The sequence below is a fragment of the Miniopterus schreibersii genome (genome assembly GCF_964146895.1).
Source record: "Miniopterus schreibersii genome assembly, chromosome: 2".
In the NCBI taxonomy this organism is placed as follows: Eukaryota; Metazoa; Chordata; class Mammalia; order Chiroptera; family Miniopteridae; genus Miniopterus; species Miniopterus schreibersii.
Window position 1 is genome coordinate 120,036,967 of NC_138102.1, and position 27,114 is coordinate 120,064,080.

At 34.7% G+C, this 27,114-nt stretch overlaps 1 protein-coding gene across 1 annotated transcript in view; it reads right to left on the reverse strand.

Moving 5' to 3' along the window:
• Positions 1-8,614: 8,614 nt before the first annotated feature.
• The window catches only part of PTPRQ (protein tyrosine phosphatase receptor type Q), a 238,901-nt gene continuing 220,401 nt past the window's right edge, over positions 8,615-27,114 (reverse strand). The window contains exons 57-63 of the mRNA XM_081127762.1: positions 25,976-26,052; positions 20,345-20,479; positions 20,032-20,157; positions 18,799-18,947; positions 15,212-15,347; positions 10,163-10,286; positions 8,615-9,918 (exon numbers count right to left, since the gene is read on the reverse strand). Of these exons, the coding sequence (XP_080983888.1) occupies positions 9,881-9,918; positions 10,163-10,286; positions 15,212-15,347; positions 18,799-18,947; positions 20,032-20,157; positions 20,345-20,479; positions 25,976-26,052 (785 nt within the window). The 3' untranslated portion in view covers positions 8,615-9,880. The remainder of the gene's footprint in view (positions 9,919-10,162; positions 10,287-15,211; positions 15,348-18,798; positions 18,948-20,031; positions 20,158-20,344; positions 20,480-25,975; positions 26,053-27,114) is intronic.

A 27,114-nucleotide genomic window follows, 5' to 3' on the forward strand; every position in this document is an offset into this window, starting at 1 on the left:
ACTTAATTTCACAGGTTTTTGAATGGATTCACTTATTAAATATATTTTCTTAATTACATATAATTCAAGCCCAAACTTTGAAAGCAAAACGGTCATATTTCTAGCCAATGTCATAAACTCACCAATTAATTATTAGGTATCATCACAAAATCGTCATGCGTCTCTTTCAGTGACCATGATCAGAAAAAAAGAATGGAAAGCACTCCTCCAAGTCCTTAGTAATAGCTTTCCCTTGGCCTGGGCATTTGCAGCAAAGTTGTTCTGCTGCAGATCCAGGAGTACTGAAGGAATAGACCTTACAGTTCCCTAGATAAGAGCTAAATTTTCCCCAGATCAGAGCGAGCCTGTGCTTTCTGGTTAAACTGAATTGCTTCTGATATACAGAGATGAGGCTTTTGGGAACAAACCACCGGGTGGCTTGCTCCAAGTGATAAGCTACTATTATCCAGGAAATTCACTTAGGTGAATAAGATCTTTCCTAATTATTAGGGATTATGTTATATGCTGCTTTAATTAAATTTATTGGACTGGGAAGTAAAGTTACTTAAAGTAGCCTACTAGTAGTCCCAACTTTAGGTTCTGGTTTTGCAACACACATCTTTGAATTTTTATAAATTGTGGAGAAAATGTAAGTGGCCGCTGGGCATTAGAAGTTGGGTGAGCGACCTGAGGTGAAACAAGGCCGCGGTCTTCAAAGGGAAACAAGGCCATGAAACACATTAAGATTTATTCTCTACAAAATTCATTTTGGTTTATGGTGAGGCAGTTAAACTTAACATGATTTTGTTTTTTTTATAGCAGTCAATTTCCCTACAACATTTACTGAATAGCTTATTTTTTCTCGATTGATGGGTCCTTCTTCCTTAATGACAGACTAAAATCTGATAACATGGTCTATGTTAGAAGTTGTCTGTTTCATTGAGATGTTACTTGCTTCTCTTATAACTAACACACCCTCACTTGATTTAGATAAGAAAACATTTTAATATGCGAAAGGGAAGTTTTCCTCTCATCACACTTATTACTCAAAAATTTTAACCTATTTCTCAGTTACATAGTCTTCCAGACACACTAAAGCATTTTTAAATAAATTTGATATAATCTAATACTTTTAAGATTTTAAATTGTCATATTAAACCTATGTTTTAATTTGAGAAGAAACATGTTCTTTGTAACAAGTTTCCCATACCAAAAAAAAATTAATTATATTTTAGATTTCCCCGCTTTATAGTGGTGTGTTTTTTTTCTCTTTTTCAGAAATGCCCTATAAGTGTAACTTCCTGGTATTTTATAACAGTTGGACATTATCAATGAACTAATATTTCCCATTATCTTACCCATTAATTGGTTGTTTATGGTTTTTGTGTATTTAGTATGTGGTCATCTCTAATAAAGAAGTTGTTACTTATAAAGCTCCAATTTTTTTACTTAGAAAGCTTTTCAGTGTACTTACTTGTATCTTCCAGGTATGCAATATTTTTTGTACCAAATGATGGCATTTTTGACATTTCCTTTTATTTTTATTTTCAGTATTATTGCTTTGGTTGGATTAGTGGTAATACACATTTGGTACCTGATTTTGATATTATTTTCTCTCTAAAATTTCTCTAGTACTTTACTTATTTAAAGCATTTGTTCATTCATTCACTCAATTAACATTTATTTAGTACTCTTAAGCACTATGAAGGGGAAATAGAAATAGCTATATGTCGATCTATCATCTATCCATCCCTCCATTTCTCTGCCTTCAGGAAACGAGGGGTCTGGCTCGGAGGAAGTCGCCACCTCTGAATCTTGCTGGCGAGCAGGCCCCTGTTCCCTGCTGGCCCACGTCCCTGCCTCTGGCTTTTTGGATCTGCGCAGGGCAGTCCTTGGATTCTCGTTAGCCGTGCTCCACCTGCCTGCTATGACATGCTCCCTCCTACTAGCCTCCCCTCATGTGTCCTGCTGGCCTGGTTTGCCACCTGTCGCTTGTCACTGTCCTCTCTGGACCTACTGTCTGCCTCTGCGCATGTGCATGCTGGCCGATACTCCAGACCTGCCTCACCCCCGTGGGATCCCTTGAGCCAAGTTTCTTCCAAAGCCTCCCCACTCTGTCTCTTTAGTCTAATTAGTTTTTATAAAATCTTCAAAAAAATGGGTTAAACTCATTCCTATCTCCTTAAAGAGTAAATATAATGTAATTTAAAGAGGGAAAACTGTGTTTTCTCCAAAAGGACTTTGGTTGTAATATTTACTTTTGTTCTATCCAGTGGCTATTGACATATGTTGGATTTCAAGATATGGTTCCAACTTTTTTATGTTTTGTAGGCCTACGTGCTTTTAATAGAAAGGTGTGTGTGTATGTGTGTGTGTGTGTATGCACAATATAACAATATAAACCATTAGCTTTGCTGTTTCCAAACTGCTTCAACTGGGAAACTGTTTGTTGAAGTATGGATAATGTAAGAAAAATAAAAAGATTTGATGAACTACTTTTCAGTAAGTTGCCCAGTTGTACAGAATTCTTTTTAATCAGCTTCAGTTGTTAAAGGTTTTTTGCATACTATTAAGAGTTTGGTTTCATTTTGCATAACTGATAACCCTGAACAAATGACACATGGCTGCATCCAGCTGTCCCAGTGCTCCCACGTTCATTTATCTTAGATCCACCAGTGTTTGCTACCTGATTGAACAGATATTTAGCATGTGCCATACACAGTCACACAGGCATTATTTTATTTCTGGTAAGGCAAACTTCCAATTGAACATATTTGCTTGACTTCATCTCATGTGTATGATGTTATGCTAAGTGCTACGTGGTTAAAGTCATGTGAAAAAATGTCCTGTTCACAGCAACTGACAATTTAATGAGTGGGGAATTCCGGTGGATACGAGCTTTTGAGGAAATTGTACGAGCCAAAGCATGATATTGGGAATGTGTAGGATGTATTTTAGTACTGCAGCAAGTATTCTAGTTTGGCTTAGGTCTGCTAAAAAAGAGTAATACATGGGAAAGGAATCTTCTGTGAGTTTAATTCAATAGGCAATGAAGGGCTGCTGAACAGATCAGTGAAATGACCAGTTCTGAGCTAGGGAGATAAATCTGGCAAGTTGCAGAGAATTGGAAAAACAAATAAACAATACAATTTGGTTTGGACCAAATATATATTGGAAGAGATAGCAAATAACAGAAAGAATATTGGACTTGATACCTGAATTCAAAGGCTAGCATTATCACTGGCTGAGTACATGACATATAACTTGCATAAAGTGGTCCAGTTTTGATGATATCAGAAAACTTCTGTTTTTGAGGATGAGAGTAAGTAGGGTTCAAGTGTATGTTTTATATCCCAGTAGGTAATATCAAAGATATTATTATACACCTGGTGGTCTCTAGGTAATCCAGTGGGGTATGGTCTTGGTTAACGCTGCAGACTTTGAAATCAGACTTCTAGCTTCAAGTCTAGGATCTTTCACTTACTCAATGAGTAACCCTGAACAGGTTATTTAAACTTTTTTTTTTTTTGCTTTATTTTCTCATGTGTAAAAGGCAGATAGTACTGCCCACTTCAAGAACTGCCAGTATTAATAAATATTTGTAATATCTTTAGAAGGGTGCCTGGCACATAATGATTCATAAAAGAAAGCTATATTACAATAAATACAACTATAATACTCTATTTTTTGCAGATAACCCATACCGAAATTTTAAGTATATTCTTTAAAATGTAAATTTGTAAAATTTCTGATGTTAACAGCCCAGGGAGTAGAGTTAATCCTGTTAGCGTGCATCAACTTTATAGATGTGGGTGATGAAACTGGGCTTCAGTACCAGAGTCCAGCAAGTACCTTCTGTGGCAACCCACCTCGTCACAAATACTAAGTGAATAAGAACTTAGTGAATTCTGTGGAAAGCACTTGGAACATATCAAGTTTTATTTTGAACATTTAAAACACCAATTGCTAGTGTTCTGAGAATGGGATAACTGCGTAAAGAAAGCATGTAAATATTTCCCTCCATGTTGCCCTCATGCAAGCAGGGGAGCAGGACACTCTGGTAGAGCTGCGAAAATAATTCGTGTATATTTTATGTCACTTTAATAAATTGCTAACGGTTAAAATTTACCCATGCTTTTAAAAATATATTTCAAACACAAAAAAACTTTAAAGAATGATATCCTAAATATTTTTTGCTCATTACTTAATGTTAACAATATGCGCTGCCACATACGCTTCGCATTTTAAAACAAAATTTGCAAATGCATTTGAAACCCTTGTGGATCCCTGACTCCATGGCAATCTGTCTCCCTACCTGCATTTTTCCCATGTCAGAGGAAACCATGGTTTTGAAATCAGCCCATACATTCCCATTCATAATTTTATATATGTACTGTAATGAATGGACCCATAAAAAATGCCACGTATAATTTTGAAACATTATGTAAATGGCATATTGTAAATCTTTGAAACTATTTGTCCAGTATCCGTTTTTGTAAATTAATCTTATTGAATTATAATTTACATGAAATAAATTGCACTCATTGTACATATAGAATTTATAGCGTTTTGACAAATGAAGATATTGAGCACTTTCTTCATGCCCCAGAAGTTCCCCTTTGCCCACTGCAGTCAGTCTCCACATATGCTGCCACCGAGGCAATTACTGACTTGATTGCTGTCACATGGATTAGTGTAACCTGTCCCAGGCTTCCTTTAAATGGATTTTTACAATAAGTGCTTCCTTCTGTCTGTTGTATTTTATTTTGAGGATTTCCCCCTGTTCTATGTGTATCAATAGTTCATTTCTATTTTATTTCCAAGTTGTATTTCATTGCCCAAATATACCACAGCCTATTTATTAATTCCTGATGATGGGTATTTGGACTTTTTTTTTTTTTTTTGCGGCTATTATGAATAAAGCTGCTAAGAAGATTATTTTCTCCTGTTCTCCCAGCCTGTGGCTTGACTTTGCATTTTCTTAATAGTGTCTTTTGAAGAGCAGAAGGTTATAATTTTGAGGAAGTACAGTTTATTACTTATTTTATTTTTTATACTCTGAGACATCTTTGCTTATCCTAAGATCATGAGGATTTTCTCTTAGTTTTGTTTTTTTTCTATAAGCTTTATAGTTTTAGCTTTTACATGGAAACCTGTGTTCCATTTCAAGTTAATTTTTGTATTTGTTGTATGAGATAGAGATGAAAATTCATGTTTTTCCAAATGAACTACCAGAAGTTTCAACACTATTTATTGGAAAGACTATTTTCTCCATTGAATTACCTTGCCAACTTTGTTGAAAACCAATTGGCCAGCTATGTGTGGATTTATTTTTTTGACTTTCTATTTTTTCTTTTAATGAGAAATTCTATATATCTATACTATAAATCATTAGCTTCTGCTCTCTTTAAAAACCATTTTGGCTATTCTAGGTCTTTTGTATCATTTTTATAGAAATTATAAAACCAGTTTATTGATTTCTAGAGGGGAAAAAAGCCTTATGGGATTAAGATTTATATCCTGTTAAATCTATACATTAATATGAAGAGAATTGACACCTTAACAATATTATTTGATTCATGGACATGCATTTCAAAAAAATTGAGTCTTCTTTAATTCTTTTCATCAATATAATTTTTAGTATTAGGTCTTGCACATATTTTGTTAAATTTAAGCATTTCATGTTTATGGATGCTATTGTTAATGGTACTTTTAATCACAATTGCCAGATGTTTATTGATACTATGTAGAAGTAAAATTAATTTTTGTATCTTGTTCTTGTATCTGGTAACCTTTTAGAGTTATTTATTATACCTACAACTTTTTCTTTGGTACATTTTTCAGTAATTTCTTCATACATGACTATATCTTCTAATCATATAGACAGTTTTGTTTCTTTTATAAATCTTATTCATTTTATTTATTTTTCTTGCCTTATTGTAATTGGTAGGAACACCAGTGCAATGTTGAACAGAAGTTGTAAATGCGGGCATTTTTGCCTTTATCTTGATCTTAGGGTGAAGGCCTTTAATATTTCACCATTAAATATGATATTAACTCTAGCTTTTTTGTAGTTGCCCTTTATCAGGTTTAGAAGGTACTTTCAGCAATTTAAATATGTCATTGCATTTTCTTTTGGCTTGCATTGTTTCTGAATAGAAGCCAGAATATTTTCTTACCTTGTACTCCTGAACAGGTATCTATTTTCTTTCTTGCTATTAAAAATTTATCTTTATCACTGACTTTCAGTAACTTGATTGTGATATGCAGCTCCCACCCTTACTAAACATGGTCTTGGGCACAGTAATTAAGCTTTTATTATATTTATCTGTAATATGGGACCCTACAGATCTTAAAGGATTTTGTAAGCATTAATCAAGATGACAAATGTAAAAACGTATTCTAAAAAGTTTATAGTTTACATAATTACTTCCCAGTCCAAGAATACTTTGAGTGAAAACCACAGTTTTATATATGTTTGTGACTTTAGAATCATAATCAACATAATGCCTTTTGTTACCTTGTAACAAGTTACAGTTATTTTCAAATGACTATATTGCAGACACTGATTCAAAATATCCTATCAAGATGCCTGAAATGAAAACGTCCTTATTTTCCAAATCACATTTTATATTATTTGTGCACATGTCTGTCTATACATTTTAATCCAAAAATTCCTTGAGAATGCTCTTAATCATTCATTAAAAATATGAATGGTCTTACTAGAAATCAATATAATTGCCATAATTTTCTCTTTGATCCCTACATGTGAAACAAACATATCAATATAGAACTAAATATCTCAAAGTACAATACAACCCTAAAATTGGACACATTATCTTACTGATAAATATTACACACTGCCCAGCCTGGGTAAAATGTTACATTAACTTTGCAGAATTCATTGTACTTTTTTGAAATACTTTCGTATGTGTGATCTAATCTATTCCTCAGAACATCTTCATGAGTTGGTGGGCATAGGGGTCCTGATTCCGCATGGAAATTCTATGCACATTTATGAAGTCATTTACCAGGAATATTACTTATCCTAAGAAGGCAAGCTGTTTTGCCAAGATTATGCTTTATAAACTTATTTTCCATATTTTTATTTTTATTATCATTTGGTTGAGGATTTCAGATCATCTCATATTCCAGGCTTCATCAAATACTTCAGCCTGAGTTTTCTAAAAGCTGGTCCAGGAAAATGGACTTATTAGAATAATGTCATGGACTTATAGAGCATTTTGCTGAACTTAAATCCCATTTTAAAAATCAGTATTTGGTACCAGATTTGGAGAGTGAGTCACCACCACCTTTATAATAGGAGAAAGGTTTAGTTAGCTTTTTCCAAGACTTATTGTACATTTCACCTATAAGCCGAAAGAAGAAAATTACGCATTTTAAAGCAGGATGAAGATAGAGGTACTATCCACAGCTGCTCTCGTCTCTGGCAAACCATTCTGAGAGGCTCCAGTTTCATTTGGTTTAGATGAAACACATGTTGCTCATTTACTGTACATGTGCTTCAATGTATTTTGACAAATCTGATCTAAAAATGTTACAGATGTTCCTCATTATTTTAATTTGAACTTAGTAGGTACCTACAGGAACTTGGCTATGAACTAGCCCTTTCACAACATAACTAAGAGGAAATTTAGCTGTGGTTAATATGTGACTATCAATTCAGTTTCAGTTACAGTTTCATAATAGAGCTAGTAAGCTATACACATTTAACAAGTGATCTGTTATAATTTTTTTCTGATAATAAAGCCAATTTTTTTATATGTTTCAAATAATTTCAGGTGGACATGAAATTATTCTGATCCTAATGTCTTTTAGATATTTTCTATTCAATGCATGATCTGAGATCAGGCAGCAATATTATTTATAAATTTAGTGCTTACTAGAAATGAAGAATCTCAGGTTCCACCCTAGACCTACTAAAGCAGAACCTGCATTTTAACACAATCTTCAGGTGATTTGTATACACATTAAATTTAGAGGAGGCCTTATATTCAGTCTCTGTTTTATACACACATATGCATATGTTCATGGGTGAAACCTTAATACTCTGTGTTTTACACAGATATTACAGAACATTGGCCTGCAGATGAAACTATTTATTTTCTTATCGTTTAATACTTTGAAAAGTAACCTCATCAATATTTACGCAGGCTTTTACCTGTCTTCCGTGAATACAGAAGCCCATGCTCGTAAGTACTGGCGGGCCACACATTTTCTGTGACTGACACATGAATCAAACTGAGGAACTTCTAATCCAACCTGAATCTTTTAGGGTTCTCATCATATCTTATTATTTTCTGTAACTTTCTATAAAATAAACTTGTTGGTTGGAACAATAGTGGATTATATTTATTTATACTTCCTTGCCCTGAAAAAACAGGAGGCAGGACAGTGTGCAAGATTAAGAATTTAATTTCTTAGATAATAAATTCAATTTTAAAATTACTACCTATGGGTATCATGGGAAATGATTATATCTTAATGACTTATAGTATAATCTATTATACTTATATGTATAATATACTTCATTATATCAATTATATTGTAATGTTAGAAAATCAAATTTATATTTATAAGGATCTTTGAAATCATGCTGCAAGATAACTCAATTCCTTAAAATTCAATTTTATTGGCCATCACATTTCCTATATTTATATTCCAGCAGAAATATGCATAAGATATAATTCTTATCATGGAAGAAATAGAATAATTAATATTATTTTGTTTTATGACTCTTAATTCAAATCTATGACAGAATAATTCCATATAGTCAAAACTTACTTAGTACATTGTCACTATCTAACAAGAAGGAGGTTGAAATATTTTCTTTTAAAAAAAATTCCAATCTGCTGTAGCCTGGTTGATTTCCTTGTTTTCAGTCCCACCAAACTCGCTCCTCCATAATCAGGCTCAAGCTTGGGAGTAAAATAAAGGCCATTTCCTGTCTCTGTTCGGAAGTCTCCGTTGGCACCACAGGAGCACATCATTAGTGTGTACGCTTGCAACACGTTACATGCTTTTATTATCGTTTTTATACATTTCTGCTGAAGAAAACCTTCAAAATTGTTAATATTTGGTTGACTATATAGCTGATGGACAAAGACTCTGATATGTCTAACTAAATACTTAAATATACAACATTGTGGTACAGCTTGTGCTTGAAAATATACAAATGTAGACAGGCTAGAAAAGTCCTCTACAGCTTCATAAGAGCAATTGCACTGTTTAATTTTTCTTTTCTGTTTCTTCAAACTAAAGATCACAATGCAATTTAAGTAGCCCTTAGTGTCCCCGAAGAGCTACTGTGTGTTGTATAAAAGCTAAGTAATCCCCGCAGTGTCAGGGGTTACCGTTCAGCTGTTCGAGATCATGAGATGATATCTCAGCACTCATAAAACAGAGGATTCAAAACACAGAGGCATACGTGGAAGTACAGATCATTATGACAGTCCTGGAAGTTATCCACAAGAAACGTCAACACCCCGGAGGCCAAAATAACACGACTGAATCAACATTTACAACTTTTGTCCAGGATTAAATCCAATACGTAGGGAAAATTCACATTGAAATATTAATGCTATTATAATAATTTTATATTTGGCTCATTCCCAAAATATGGAAGACTTCAAAAACCTCTGGGATATCTTCTCTTAAACATTTTAAATGCATGATATTTATTATGTATGAAACAAATAACTATCCTGAATTGGCTATGTATTAGAACTATTCATAAAATGTCAATGTATTTAGCAAGGCACAGTAAGGGAATCATAGTGATTTCTTTAAGTTTGCACATTTCAATTCAGAAGAACGAAGGGGTAATTTTGGCCCCTGGGATTTGAAAATATCTTCCAGTTGTAATCTTTGGTCTGAATATTTACATGGTGGTTTCTTCCCATTCGAGCTCAACATCACCTATAACATAAAGTAACATGTCACAAGAGAGAACTGAAGTTAACAATTCAAAAGATTAAAAGGTTTCATGGCAAAAATATTGTGCAGACAAAAAAGCTATTATCCTAACTTGGATTAGGAATGAGGAAGTTGATAAGTGCACCAACCAAGCTTCTAAAACACTTTTGACATACAGTTATTATTAAATTAACACTCCTACTCTATATGTAAACTAGTAAATTTGGTAAACATTGCCTCTGTTTACCTTCCATTGCATCCAAAGAGTCCATCTTCTGAAGTGCTGAATAGTTAACAAAACAGATGGGCTGATTATTTCCTTTACTTGATAAGAGATCCAGAATGCACTGGTGTAAAAAGATATACTGTGCCTAGACATAAAAGAAAGACTGGTTAAATAAATGGATGTGGGAAGATGCTTATTATAAGGTGAGCTATACTGTTACAGTGAAAAATAATATTGAATTCAAAATGTTAAATAGCTAAGTTAGAGACACAGAATTTACCATGCATGTAACTTATTTTCTTTCATCTCAAATATAGGGTTTTCCAAACTCCTGTGGCTTCTTATGGCTTCAAGTTTCTTAAATAAAATACCTGTCATTGAACACCAAGTGTTAATATGTTCTTTCTTGCTGTGATTATAAAAAGTGGCAAATTAAATTATTTAAATTTGTTTAGAAGTTTCCTTTTTCCTGTTAGGTCTAATTGAGTAATTTTTCTTATACATAGTTTTCTTGTTAGAATGGCTGTTGGAATGCAGATGCTAAATTTACTTTCAAAATCTGTGAGTGAGCATATCCATACACCATAAGCACATTTAAAATATGTTTAACAATTCTGTGAATCACCTAACACTTGGCCTACTTATTGTCAAGTATCTTGTCTCTATTTGTAAATAAAAAGCAGCTGACCATTGACATACCCAAACAACCAGGTGCTGGACAAGAACTCCTAACAATTTATCTGAATGTTTGGGCTAAATTTAGTACCATCTGAGTTAAGTTTATTCAATAACCTGTTAGCATTTCTGAGTTTGGACTTTCCCAAAGATGGTTAAGGTTATAGGCATAGAAAATCACCCTCACTTTTATATAGGAAACGTACCTGATGTTAAAGGAATATAACCAAATGTTTAAGATATATAAATATACAAATAGACCACGGATTTAAATAGATGTCCTCTGGGTGCCCATCTGAAGAGGTGATATCTATATCTGTTGCTACTATATCACAAAACCTGTTTGAAACTTCTTATTGAAATTGTCTTCAGAAATTGTTGGTTATTATCAGGAATATCTAGTTCTTCATGGGTTACAAAATGTTGCTTCTATGAGGGCAGAACTCTCAGATTCACTGCTCAATTCCCATTGCCGGAATTTGTGCCTGGCACATGGTAGTTGCGTAATAAATGTTTGTTGACTTAGTCTCATTTAATTCTCACAGCTAGCCGATCTTTACCATTTAAGGACAGCTTGGAGAATATCCAGGAGTCATTAGGGATGAAGTTTTGGAAGTGTGGTGGGTGATCGTGTTACATAATTCAATTTTGTTAAGGAATGAAGTGTTGTTATAAAGTAATGAAATTTCTATTCAAATTGATAGTAAATTACTTCTCAAGGTAATTCCAAAAGAGTATTTTCAAACGTACGTCACACAATGAACAACATTATTGGTAGAAATAAATTAACACTATAATTTCTTTGAAAACAACACTCAATTAGATTTATGAGTTCTGCTATTATTTTTTAAAATCGCATTTGAGGTTGAAGTCACATTTGTGAAGCTTCTGACTGTCGCCATCTCATCTTCTCCACTGGAAAGAATGGTGGGTGGAAACTCTGCCAGCAGGGCAGGCTGAGCTCCACGGGTCAGTACTATGTTTTCCAAGATCCCTCGGCCGTGCATGTTATTGCCAAAGAGACAGTGAGGTGCACAATTTTTAGTTTCTTCCCTGGATAGTTATGTTACCTTAATAATTAAACTTTCTGATGTTGTTGCTTCATCAGGGGATCATAAAACCTACCTGATAAGACTTAAAGGACTTAAAGTGCCTGCCAAAAAACTAGACACCCCAAATATATTAGTTATTTTTCTTTCACTTGGTTCACATCAGTAAATTTCTGGGAGAGCCAGAGCAGGAAAAAGGCTCATCCAGATTAACCCTTATTTGAGGTACCAAGAGCACCTCACGATATTATATAACTGTGGAGTATTCTTTCAGAAACTCTTCGAATCTCTTGGGGCTGCTATGAACTGTTTTGGGTAGATAGTGAAAGATCAAGCTCTCTCCTGGGTCCGGGCTATGCCCCTCTGGTGCCTTTTTGTGGCAATATTTTGCCAAGGTTCCCGCCTCCCCTCCCCCACCCCCGGCTACTGTAATATGTGCTGAGACATGAGCATTCTTCATAGGGACTGGAATCGCTCCCAAGTGCAACAGAAGAAAGTAAGAAACCAGTCCTGTGCAAGGCAATGCTGGTTTGTAGGGACTGGTGCCAATGTGTGCTCAGGTTCCTTTTTTTTCCGTCACAGGGTAAGGACAGTAACAAGTAAAACTCCCGGGAATGAAGTCGGGGGAAAGAGCTTTGGAGTGAGCACCAGCTTTTCAGCAAGGAGGGACCCAGCAGTGTCCTGTGAGACATTTGCTGCACGCTGGGCACTGACCGCATGCTTGGCGTTTTAGATACTATCTCTTCTCTAATACTGACGACAAACTTGGGAAAAGAGTAACGTGGCTGTTTTACAAAAGAGAATTAGCTCAGAGAAGTTAATTACACAAGTCACAGAGCCGGCAGCTAGTGGGCTGGATTCTGAACTCAGTTCTCCGACTCCAAAATTCATGCTCTTTCCATTCCCTGACCCAATTGCAACATTTTGCTCTAGCCGGTTACACAAGCATAATGTATGAAGAGTATGTTGAGTACAAAATTGTGTGGAATTATTAACAGGTGTTCTTGAACACACTCTTCACAAAGCTCAGTTCTACAAAGTTGAGAGTATGGCAAAAAAATTTTCAACTTTTACTATTTGAAGATTGACTCTAGCATCTAGAAGGATACACTATCCCAATCAGTCCCATATTCTATTATCCATTCCATTCCATTCCATTCCATTCCATTCCATTCCATTCCATTCCATTCCATTCCATTCCATTCCATTCCATTCCATTCCATTCCATTCCATTCCATTCCATTCCCAGAGCCAGCCAATCTCGATCAATGGCAAGAGCATTGATCACCAGTGTACATATGTACACCTAACACACTGGAGAAAAATCAGCTTTCTATTTATCCTTATTGTTAACTAAAAATAAGAAAAAAAAATGAGTTTTAATAATGGCAAATAGTTGGATTGATGTTGGAGCCTTTACAAGACCCCTGGACAAAAATCAGCTACATAATTTGCAGGGCCCACTGTAAAATGAAAATGTGGGTTCTCTTCCTCAAAAAAATTATTAAAGATTTTCAAGACACTGGCAGCAAACATTAAACCAGGTGCAAGGCCATTTGAGCGTGGGGATCTGAGAGACTGCACAGGTTTGCATACCTATGAGGCAATCCTATCACAAGCCATCTTCCATTTCTGAAACATCTTGAGAGGAGTTACACTTCCCTCATTTGTTCCCTTTCAGTATGTAAAGGAATGGGTATGGATTACATTACCTAGTTTTACCTAGCGATCAGAGGATTGATGTGGTTTAAACAGATTCCTATAAAGAGATTGTAGATAATATTTATCCTGCAAGCCCAAGTGAATGACAAGATAAGGGCAGGGGAGACATTCTTTGTACTCCTAGAGTAATCTTCTCTTATAGTAAACTAGATTATTTTTTAAAAATTAGAAATAATTTAAAATATGTATTTAAAACCACTATCAAAACAGAATTAACCTGTGTTAACTATATATTCTTATCTTTTAAAAATATCTAATGATAACATGAAACCATCACAATCAGCAAGGTTTTCAAAATATTACTTATGTTTTCTGATTTCTTATTTTATAAATGTTTAATAATGTACATAATTGTTTAATCTACATTTAAACAACAAATGCACATGTATTGGAGTTGACTGCTCAAATATTTTTTCCTGAAAGGCACATGCAGTCCAAAAAGGTTGGATGGCTCCGGTCTAGAGCAACATCTTGCTAAGAACATTAATGTTTCATAACATGGCATTGTAAGTCCTGGGGTCAAAAGGGTTCAAAGATTTCACAATCATATAAGTTTAGGAAATGTTGCCCACAAGGGTTCTGCATTTGCAATTTTCAGGGTGTATTAGTATAGAGGTTCTAAGAAATTCTAAGAAAATCAGTTTAATTTCTTTCTCAAACTTATGCTAGCAAAGAACCTGCTTAATCACACTTTTAACAACTGTGATGCCGCTCATGTTTTCTAGGATGTACCTTGGAAAATACTGTTCGAGCGGATCTGTAGAGTTACTGTGAGAAAATCTCTGCTTGTACAACATACAAATTACAATCCAAAGATACAGAGAGGAACATCTTGCATATTACAGTTAGGCTTGGGTTGGCATTTGGCGCTGACAGTTATGAATAGTATAACCTTGGAATATCATTTAACTACTTGGAACATGTGCTTCTTATTTGTAAAGCACAGCCAATAGTACCTGGTCTGCTGATTAGTTTTATTGGACCTACTGTACAAGTAAAGGATTAACATGTAAAGAATCTAGCATAGCGCTTGGAACCCACTAGACACTCCATAGAGCGGTTTTAGTCTCATTACCGCTATAGTAATCTGTATATTATAGAAATATTTTTACTTCAAAAGCAAAAGAAAAAAACAAAAACTTCCAGTTAGGTAATATATACAATAATAAACATTATTGGTACTAATACGCAATTGGGATAAATATGGACAAGCAAAATACATAGGGCCCCAGAACAGTCAATATTTTAAATTTTTTCTCTATTATAACTTTAAGCATGTTTACAAAAGAGATTGATTTGATTCATTTTCTAGCTCCCCAAACTTGCTAAATGCAAAAAACAAGGTGAATTTTATAAATTATTTTCTATACGCCTATAAGTATAAACAAGTTATGATGAGCAGTAAAGTAACATTCTGAAGGGTGGCTGTGGCCCCTGGGCTTTAGCGCTCCTATAATCTCCATCAGCTGCCCTCCCGCCTCCCCAGGAAGGTCTATAACTAGGAAAGAGAGTGTCAGCTTTGCAAAGACAGCTTCAAGTTCTCCCCCCCCCCCCCCAGGTCGCTGCCACTGAGATCCCCCCATGCAGAATTCTAGAGCTGGCACCGCGCAGTTTTAGATCTTACCAGGTTCTGCACCATGCACATTCTTTCACTTCTCAGTTCAGCTACTAGTCCATATATATCCACAAAATCATGGTCATTTATATGTTGTGTTAAGTGGTCCAAAGCAATAAAAACTCCAGTTCTTCCAACTCCAGCACTGCAGCAAGAGTGAAATTACATAAAAATTATTCAGTAAAAAGTGGTTCATGTTGATGGTGATGAAGAATATAAACTATGATAACAATGCATTCTAAACAGTTTCTTTTTTATTTGGAGGTAGATTTTTTTTGGAGTTTCTTTGGATTATATTGCTACCAAGAGTGCTTAAATAGAGCAAGATGATTACTATTAACACTCCATCAAATATTTGAGGGTTTTTTTTGTTTTGTTTTTTAAGAAAGTACCACTCCTCTTTTCGTAATATTTTAAGGGCTACAGTTGGAGAAGTATGGAAAAGATTTTTTAAAATTGTTGAAAATTCTTAACACCAGAAACTTTGTATTGAACATACTTTTGGTTACCATAGAAATGCTAAACATTAAAAATGTCAAATGTTTAGCCCATATAGCATTTCCTCTGCATGATATTGAAAATTTTTCTCATGTGTTTTTACTTCTTTCTGTAGCATTTTTTTTTTTTTTTACTTCTTACAAATAACAAAATTGAGAAACCATTTCCTTTTAAAAAATTAACTTAATACCCATGGACAGGTATGTGCTCCATAGAAACTGTTAAGTGATAAATCTGAAAAGATTCATTCAGAAACCCCTATTAGAAGGATAATGGGAATGAGTATTTAAATGGTTAATATAGGAAGAAAATATTCAAAATAAAAAAGATATTTTAAAGGTCACCCAGTCTTATAAATGTTAAACAACATGAAACTGCCATTTTTGTAGGTTAAAAAAAAGTTTGAGAAGTCACCAGTTTTATATGACTTGACCTAAGAAATAGTGGGTATTACAACATGAATCCAATTCTGGTGACACATGTGAACATATGTCCAAACAGGCTAATCAGTCATTACACCACCCAATATATTTTGAGTGTCAGACACTGTCCTAGGCATCTGGGGTGTAACAGTGACCAATACAAAGTCCCTGTGCCTATGAAGCTTATACTCTAGAGAATGGATCACAGTGTTAAACGAACACGCAGAGCATGTGCCCGGCAGCAGTAAGTGTTATGATTGCAGGTAAATCAGGTTCAGGAGATGGAGGGTGACAGGGTAGGCCAGGGTCATCAGAGAGTGCTTCTGGGTGACGGAACATTCGCAAAGAAACCTGACTTGACTAATGTTAGGGAGCGCACCTTGTGGTTATCTGGCAGAGGGTGGCAGCCGCAGGGAGTGGCAGAGCAGGTCTGAGTGGGGGACTGTCCTACGTGTTCAAAGAAGAGCAAGGGGATCATGGCGAGGGAGTGGGGGGCAGAGGGGCCAGGGGCCGGGGTCAAGCCGGTAGGTCGGGTGTGGAGGCGGGGGGAGAGTCAAGGATGAGCCCAGGGTTTCTGGACCAAGCAGAGTGGGCTTGTTATTTACAAACAGGCACGAGGAGAAGGAATGAGGGTGGAAATTGAATCAAATGTTTCGTTTTGGACACAATTTTCAGAATTTTGGGGTCATTCAGGTCATCATGTTGAACTGAAAGTTAAATATTTAAGTCTAAATAAAGTTGAGGTGGGAAGTCAGAGTTGGAGATAAACACTTAGTAGGTTTAAAATGGTATTTAAAGATGATTATTCATATAAGCATCCGTATTCTTATCTCTTATTTGTTTAAATCACAAAAGAGGTGACTCTCTACGGTTTGTGAGGCTTCAAGGAAGAAAGTGCTGTTCCTTTCCAGTGGGTTTAGTGCATCTGGGAGATACTGAGAAGGTGAAGGCAGCTACTCTCCACTAGAGGTTTTAATCACTGATGATGCCAGTTTAAAATCAATCACTAAATTTAGAAGCAAACTGTTGTGTCATTTTATACCACTTTCTGAAAAAGTGTATGTATATGAAGGGAAAATGCAATTGGTAAGGTAAGAAGGAGGCTTTTACTTTTTGTTCAATATGCTTTTTAAATATAAACATTGTTCAGATATTTTATTAAGAGCAAGCATTTATGTATTACTCTTATAATTTAAAAAATACTCCTGGAAAATGTACGATCATTTAAAGTACATATTGAGTTTTTTCCTCAAAAAAAAACACAAAAACTGGATGAACTGTTATTTTCTACCTTATTTAACCACACTAATTTCAGTATACACCTGTTAGAAAAATTACTGATAAACTAATTGTTGGAATTATTATAATTAATTTTCAACTCACTATTATTGCAATTAATAATCCACTTATAATTAACAACATATTAATTATTAATGTGTTTGAAAGACATTGCTAATTAAAAATGTTTTTGTTGTGGTAAACGATACACACATAAAATTTACCATTTGAACCATTTTTCAGTGCGTCATTCAGTGGCATGAAGCACACTGACACTGTGATGTCGTCACCACCACTATCCGTTTTCAGAAAGCTTTCATCACCCCAAACAGAAGCTCTGTGCCCATCAAACAATAACTCCTCCTCTCCCTCCCCCAAGGCCCTGGCAACCACCTTTCTTTCTGTCTATACTAATTTAGCTATTCTAGGTATGCTGTGTAAGTGGAATCATAAAACAGCATATTATCATCCATTTTTTCTCTAATCTCCAAACTCCAATTCTTGAAGACACTCAAGCTGAAATAGATTTAGATATATCATGTTAGAAAACAAAAATCATATCGGTCCAGAAAAATACTGAATATTAAACAACCTTAAATTTTATTTTTAAGAGTATTAAATACCAGTAAAAATAATGGAGAAAAATCTCAATTTATACTCATAGTCTGTTAACCATGTTCAGAGGCTCAGGTCAAAGGAAGGCATTTGAGTAGGTAAAACTTTGTAAAAATTTGGAATTATACTTGGGTTGGTCGTTTAAATTGATCTTCATTTTGTTTTAATTATCCTTTGTAACTCTAATCTAGAAATTTGCTTTTACAAGAAACGTTTAAATTACAATAGTATACTAATATCAATTGAAATAAAAAAGATCAGATATTTATTCATAACATTCATAAAATCTTGCACAGACACACACAAACACACATACATTAATGATAGGCTATAATTTTTAATTTTTAAAAGCTTGTAAAGGCATAATCTAGTCAAGAATTTAGACACTGGTCTGGGGAAGGCTGGGGGTGGGATGGATGTGGGGTGGAGGGGATCAATGAGGGTAAAATGGGGACATCTGTAATATTTTCAAAAATAAAGATACAGAAACTTGAAAAAAAAAGGATTTAGGAAAAGTCCTATACTGGTATATATATATATATATATTTTATTTCCTTTAGACATGTTTATCACTCATTTTTTCCCTGCCATCTGAACTTTTATAAAGCTACATCTTCATTTATTATAGCTAGTAAAGCATCTGAAAAGTAAAAGCTGGAATAAATCTACATTAACTTCTGCCAGAAAAATAATCAATGATCTCATGGTAATAAAAAGACTACACTGAGTTTAAAGACTATTTATAGTGTCTCATATAAGGTTCTAATAATATATCTTTCTTACCTGCAGTGAACAATCATAGGTGTGGTGTCGTGTGCTCTGCTTGCTCGAACCAATTTCACAAAGTGAACTAGTGGGGTACTGTTTTCAGGAACCCCGTGCTCAGGCCAAGCAGTAAAGTTACACTGTCGAACAGTCATGCAGTCCCCATGCTAAACAAAGCGACAGATTAAAGAAGCATGATGCAGTTATTTGAGTACACAATGAAGGCTGAAGATAGCTGATGTCTTTTGAAGGTGATCTTTTAAAAATGACTGTTCGGCCGGTGTGGCTCAGTGGTTGGAGTGTCTGCCCATGCACCAAAGGGTTTCGGGTTTGGGTCCTGGTAAAGAACACGACCCGGCTTGCATGTTCGATCCCTCTCCTGTCGGGGTGCATGTGGGAGGCAACCAATTGATGTGTCTCTCTCACGTCGATGTCTCTCTCCCTCCCTCCCTCCCTCCCTCCCTCTTTCCCTCCCTCCCTTCCACTGTCTCTAACAATCAATGGGAAAATATCCTGGGGTGAGGGTTAACAACAACAACAACAAAGACTGTTTAACAAACAGAAAAACTGTGTTTTCATTTATCCTGTAAGAAAGGTCTTTTGTTGCTGCTACCAGAAAGAAAATTGCCTTTTAGTATGAAGAGAAACAATAGAAACTTGCAAAGAGATGATAACATAGAGTATTTATATTAAAATGCAGCATAACATTTTGTAGCACTGAAATAGATTTTGGAATAATTTTGACCTCAAACTTAAATAAACCTATTCACCAATTATTCAAAATACAGGTATTAGGTGTCTGATAATGTCAGAAAGTATAAAAATCCTTACGTTCTGTGTGTATAGACACTTCTATCAACTGATAAAGTGGGATCCTACACTATCACTTCTGTACTGAATGTAGATAGAGATGAGTGATTTGGGAAATTCTTGTTTTAAGTCAAATATTATAGTTTCTTTATCAAATAAAATAAGCCTAGTGATCTAGTTGTTTCCTTCTTTTCTTCCCTTATCTACCTAAGAATTTGATGCTAACTGGTTAGTATAAACTTTAACCATGTGATTTGGAATTCAAACACAGTGACATAGATATCAAAGTCAGATAATTCAAACTTCTGTTTAAGAAAATAATAGGAAAACATAGCAGATTATATAGGCATCATTGCAAGGGGTAGTTCTAGAAATTAATTTGACTTTACAGATTTAGAGCATTCATATTTGCTGTCATGTTCCGCCCCCACCATTTTTTACCCTTTCAATTTTCAGGTCCCTGATGGTCCAGTCTATCTGAACATCCTCCATCAGCTTGGTAATCACTATATCTCCAAACACCGTAACTGGTTTGTTGTCCTCTGGCCAATACTGATGGCATCTGATCTGTAGTCAGAGAAAAGCACCAGCCATAAGAACCACTGCCATATGGACCTATATCGCAGCTATTGCTACTCAGTTAAAACTGCCTTATAGATGTCCGAATTATTGATGATTTGCAGATGAAATTGTCACACATATATTGACACAATTGTAAAATAACATTTTGTAAAAAGATTTTCAAAACACTTACCCGTCCTTTTTCAAAACACTGTGTTAGCATTACTAATGTTTTTGCTCTGGTTTCCCAAACCATTCTCCAAAAATCCCCAACTGTTCCTGGTAGTGGACCTTGAGTAGCAATAAATTCATTTGGACATAAGTAACCCTAGAAGGACAGAAATACAACACCGCATCAATATTTACATGTATATATATAATAGTTTTTAGTTATTCAGCAGTATACAAAAAATATGCTAGTTGTAAAATAATCTAATATTTTAAAGTATTGTGTGGTTTGAATGCTAAATAATATTAGACACTCAAAATTTCCAACGTCTAATTTTAACATAATCTGACATGCTATCCAACTAATTGTTCTTAAAATTTATTTCTAACTTTTCAATAAAATATTAAGGACTAAATATTAAAAAAGCAATAATGTTGACCTTAATCAAAAACTTTATGCCCAACAATATACTAAGCAATTTATAGTTAATATTTTAATTAATTTATTTCTTTAAAAACCCTTGTGAATTGTCACTTTCATTATCCTCATTTTATAGATGAAGATACTGAAGCTTAGAAATGTGAAGTAATTTGCTCAGGGTCTCATAGTTGGTATGAGTCCAGAGCCAGTACCTTTACCCATGCCATTGTTTTTGTCATGTATTCACAGGTTTTGCAGATATTTTCATACTTTTCCTATAAGAAATTACCTATCTACTTAACTGTGGCATTACTGTTTATTCTCCAGAGCTCTAAACCAAGAGTAATGTGAGGTACAGATACAGAGAACAGACTGATGGTTGCCAGAGGGAAGGGGGCTGGGGGACTGGGTGAAAAAGGTGAAGGATTGAGAAGTACAGATTAGTAGTTAAAAAATAATCATGGGGATGTAGAGTATGGCATAGGAAATATAGTCAGTAACATTGTAATAACTATGTATGGTGCCAGGTAGGTTCTGGAAATATCAGGGGGTGACACTTTTAAAGATATGACTGTCTAACCACTATGCTGTACACCTGAAACTAATGTAAAAGAATATTGAACCCGGCTGGCATGGCTCAGCGGTTGAGCATCAACCTAGGATCCAGGAGATCGTGGTTTGATTCCCCGTCAGGACACATGCCTGGGTTGCGGGCTCGATTTCCAGTAGGAAGCTGATCAATGGCTCTCTCATCATTGATGTTTCTCTCTCTCTCCTCCCTCTCCCTTCCTCTCTCTGAAATCAATAAAGATGTATTTTTTAAAAAAAGAAATAAAAAAAATTGAATGTAAACTGCAATTGAGAAAAGTAGAAAAGAAAAATAAAGGAAAGAAAAGAGAAATGTGGGGTAACATGAAGGCTTATTTAGCCCATATAAGGCCTGAGATTTGTTCCAACTCTATTATGACAGCTCTTATACATTTTATCAAATTTTTCTAAACCTTGGTCTCTATTCACCTGGAATGTAGGCATGCAACTTTAGCTGTATCTGTGGGTTTTTCTTCAAGAAAGGTCCTGTATATATAAAAAGGTAGTAATGGAATTACATCTATTCCAAGTATCAAAATATTTAAAGAAATAGGAATAAAAGGTAAAATTTAGTTTTAAACCAGAATTATCTCAGTAGTCAGAGAATATATAAGAATATATAAGAATAAGACACATTTTAAATTTGAAGCAATTTGTTTTACTTGAAAGAATAATGAGGCACTTGAGGTGTTTTTCCCAAATCACACTGTTAACCTGTGACAGTCTCTGGGACAAAACTTTATCTCTTAATCACATCATATGTTAAAAGATTTCTGTTTTTCCAGTCTTGGTTGAAGGAAACATGACTGTTCAATTATTGAGAAACATCGATGTGAGAGAGACACATCGGGATCAGGGATTGAGCCTGCAACCAAGGTACGTGGCTTAGGCAAAATTTAACCTGGGACCCTTCAGTCCATGGGCAGATGCTTTAACCACTGAACCAAACCAGCTAGGGCAAGAGGGCTTTTTTTTCCTTTTTTTTTTCCCTAAGGCTTAAAAAGAAATATACATTTATACATTCAGTATACAATGTTTGGAAAATTCAGAAGAGTATATATAATAGAACGAGGAATTCATCTACAATCTCATAATTCAGAATGAAGAACCATTAATGGTTTGATCAATTTCTCCACAGTTTTTAAAAATATGCACATTCCTGCATTCTAATAATATTTTTAAGTGCCTACTCCATGTCAGGCACTGTTTTAGGAGCTGAGGATTCATTACAGACAAAAGACATTAAAATTCCTAACCTCATTTATCTTACATTCTAATTAGGGGAAATAGACACTAAGTCTATTAATAAGTTTACTAAATAAGCAAAATACATAGAAGTTTTAGAAGTGATACATGCTACGAGAGAGGGTTTCAGAAAATGCGGTGTTCAGAAAAGTCTGGCGACATCTTAGGAGAGACTTAAAGAAGAAAGAGAGTAAGCCCTGCGTTATTTGGGGGGAAAATGTTCCACACAGAAAGAACATCAAGTGTAACAGTATTAAAGGAGAGATGTGTCTGGATTGTTCTATGAACAGCAAGCGGCTGGGGTGGGGTACATGAGGGGGGACACTATTAGATGATGACATCAGAAAAACAGGAGAGGGAAGATAAGGATGTTTTAGGTCCTTTTAGGTAATGATAGAAATTTGTTTTTCACTATGAATGATACAGAAGGCAATCGAAAGTTTATAAACATATAGAGTGTATGATTTAACAGCTTCACCCTGGTTTCTGTAAGACTAGCCTACAGAGAGTTAAAGGTGGAAGGAGAAAGAGTAGCTAGAAGGTTATTACAGCAATCAAACCAAGGGGGCAGCTGAGTGATAGCAATGGGGACGGTGAGAAGTGATAAGACCTGGATATATTTTGAAGACAGAGCCAACAGAATTTGTGTGATTGGATGCTGGAGATTAGAAAAATAGGGGATGTCACGGATATCATGGACAACGGTGTGGTGGTTGCTCAGGTGCAGGCGGGTGGGTAGAGGTGGTAGAGGGCACAGAGGGGATAAAAGGTGATGGAAAAACTAAAATAAAATTATAACTAAAAAAAAAAAAAAGAAGAGAAAAATAGAGGAATCAATAATGACTCCAAAGGAAGATAGGGAAGACTTTAGGATGCGCAGATTTGAAGGGGAAATTAGGAATTCATTATGAACATGTTAAACTGGAAATCCCTATTAGATATTCAAGTGGGAATGTCATGAAGGCAATTGTGAATAAGAGATTGGACTTGAGGAAGAAGTCAAAGCTAGAAACATATATACATCTGAAAGTAATCAGCACATAGATCTTACTTAAAATCATGAAGATGGATGAGATTACCAAGGAAATGGGTTTGGAAAGGAAATAAATTCAAGGTTTGGGCTGTAGATAATTTCAATGTTTGGTGACAGTGAGAGTGAGATAAAAGAGTTAATAAGCTGTAGATGGAAAATTGAGAAAATGGTGTCCGGAAGCCAAAAGAAGAAAGTATTTCAAGGGAGGGTATAATTAATTGTAATTGATAAGTTATAAAATGTTTCTCTGGGGCCCTAGCTGGTTTGGCTCAGTGGTGAGAGCTTTGGCCTTCAGACTGATGGGTCCTGGGTTCGATTCTAGCCAACGGCATGTACCTATGTTGCAGGCTCGATCCCCGGCCCCAATCAGGAAGCATGTGGGAGGCAACCGATTGATGTGTCTCGCTCACATCTATGTCTCTCTCTCTCTCTCTCTCTCTCCCTTCTGCTATGAAAAGCAATGGAAAAAAATATTCTCCAGTGAGGATTGAAAAAAAAGAAATTGTTTCTCCTGGTTATTTGCATTTTACTTTTCCAGGGACTCAATGTCCTTAAGTATTATAATATTCTATCAAAATGGGAACAAATATTAACAGCTCTTTTGCATCATAACCTTTCATCTTCCATCTCTAATTATGGTAAAAATGATTCTCAAGTTAATATAATTTCAGGCATCTGGCTGACAGGATAGATAATTTTGAGGGTTTGGGGCCTTCCTCTTGTCCCATTATATAATGTTCTTATTGTTTGCTCTCTTGAAAACATTGCTAAACTCACTTGTATACTTAGTGGCTGTTTACAGGGATGCAGTATCTCTTTTCCTCCCTACTTACCTCCCACAGTCCATTCTTTTTTTTAATCCTCATTTGAGGATTAAACTAATCTGGTTGAACATTAGAAGATGTGGGCTATTAATTTGTATCTATCTATTGGCAAATAAAAAAATGGTACAAATCAATAGGTTACTGATACAACTATTTGCCTTTGTCCTGTTCTGTGGTTTCATAAGACATATGATCATTAGAGCACTGATTGAATTGAAATATCTAAATGTGTATATGCATCATTATGTAAGTCAAAGTAAAACTTCAACATGCTATAGAATTTAGGCTACAATGAAAATTAATAAGCACAAGATTTCAGCAAAATCTTTAGAAAAGAATTACATTTTCAAGGTCATCAATCATTTGATAAATGAATAAAGTATATTACCACAATAGTAAATTTGCGTGTTTTTTCAATACAGATGTAAAGTTCTAGCATAAAAATAGGATGAAATTCAAAGAATGCCTTAACTTCTTCAACCCCCCACCCCACATCACTTCCCATATTAAAAAATCTTAAATCTTCCCATTAGTCATTCTTTTCACAATAAGATCCAATATATGATTGTGATTTTGGAGTGATTGTCAACCAATATAGAAATTAGAATGCACTGTCTCCCCCAACAGAGTCTTGGAGGTAATGGGACACAGGACCCTTTGTGTTTGATGTTGGGGAAAAGATGGGGGCATCACATAAGCAGAGCCCCAATGGGACCAAAGGGAATGGCAGGCCTTGGTGAGAAGACCTATGACTAAGAAAAGAATAAAAGATCTAGGGAGTGTGGGCAGAAGAAGAAACCCTCAAGTATCTGTAAGGTCACCGTGATAAAGACGGTTAACCTTGCTATGTATTAGAATTGGAGCCAATGGGAGAAAATATAAGGGAGCATATCTCATTAATGAAAAAATTGTATATTAGAGCTGTTCAGAAATGAATCATCTGTCTTAGAAGGAGGGAAGTGAATCGGTGCCAAGAGAGGCTAACATCTAACTATAAAGAAATTTTAAGAGTGTTCTAAGGTGAATTGTTGAATGAACCACAAGGGCAATTTTACTGAGATTTCATGGTTGTGTGAGTTCACATTCTACAAGCAGCTGAGGATAGAAAAAAAGAACATGGCATCATAGTCCCCTTGAAGGACAGCAAGTCTAGAAGGGAAGAAAAACATAATAGATTTTTTTATATTATATGAACATGACTGTCCATTTGACTAATTTTTCTTTGAAAGCGAAACTGACAGGTCTCATTGTATACAGAGAATACCTTGAAAAAGCATATGAAATAGTAAAACGACAAGCAGGTATATAATCTGAAGTTGTACATCTGCCACTTATCAGTGAAATGATTGTTGGTAGGTTGAAATCTCCATTAGGAGCCTCCATTTCCCCATCTATAAAATGGGGATACATAGTTGTAAGGAACTGGCACATCAAGGTCCATAGAGGTCATAATGAATTTGTTGTTTGAAAATTGTTGGAAGAGTTAATATAATTTTAGTATTTATACTTTATAAAAAGGTAAAATATATAAAAATAGCAACTTACAGAAACATAGCTGGCATTAATGTAATCCGATCCTGGAATACTAGCATCAGCTATCAGCTTCACTCTGTTATTATTATCTAGGAAAAAATACAAGAAATCAATGCTAATTCAATTTTCAAGTGCCACTTTTTTTTTTTACTATATATGTAATACAAAGAAGTTTATGATATAACATTCAATGTTACAGATGGGTGTAAAACTAAAATAGAAATTCCCTTTTATCACATATTTTCACTATCTAGAAACAATAACAATAAATATGCCTTTGCATATGTTTCCAGAATTTTCTGTACATACTCATAGAAATTAATCACAAATAGAATGATATACACTCTATTCTTCAAATTGCTTTTTTCATTTACCCGTATCATTCCATATCAATACAAAGATATCTAGTTCATTATTTTTAAAAGCCATATAGTATTTTATTGTGTGAATATATCATATTTAAAGATTTGAATTAATTTATTTTGTTTTATAAAATGCTGAATAAACATAACTCTTTGCATATATGTTGGAATGTATTTGTACATTACCAGCAATAAATTTCCCCAATCATATTGTGCATTTCAAATTTTGAAAGATATTCCCCAATTGTTCTCTACACCAATTTATACTCTGAACAAAAATGCTCAAACAATTCTGTTTCCTCTTTCACTACCACAAGATATTATCAACATTTTTAATTTATGTTTTTTTGATAGATACAAATTGATATCTCATGGTATTTATTTTGATCTCCTTAAGAATAAGTAAAATTGAACTTCTTTGTTGTTTATTGGCCATTATAAATACCTTTTTAATTAATTTCCTTTTCATACTATACCATCTTCCTATTTTAAAAAATACTTTATACTAAAAACAAAGGTTACACGATTTTAATATTAAACTTTTTTTCTTAGTTTGTTGTTTGTGTTTGACTCTATCAATCTAGCTAGTTATTTTCCCATACATAAAATTTATTTTATTTGTAATGAAATTTCTGATTTCTTTTCATTATGGCTTCATTATAGCTTCTTGTATCATTCATGCAAAGGTATTTGTCAACAATATTCTTATTTTCACAAATTCATTCATAGTTTCTTTTGGAACTTTAATGTGTTTTTCTGCTTTTAAGTATTTCAATCTTTAATTCATTA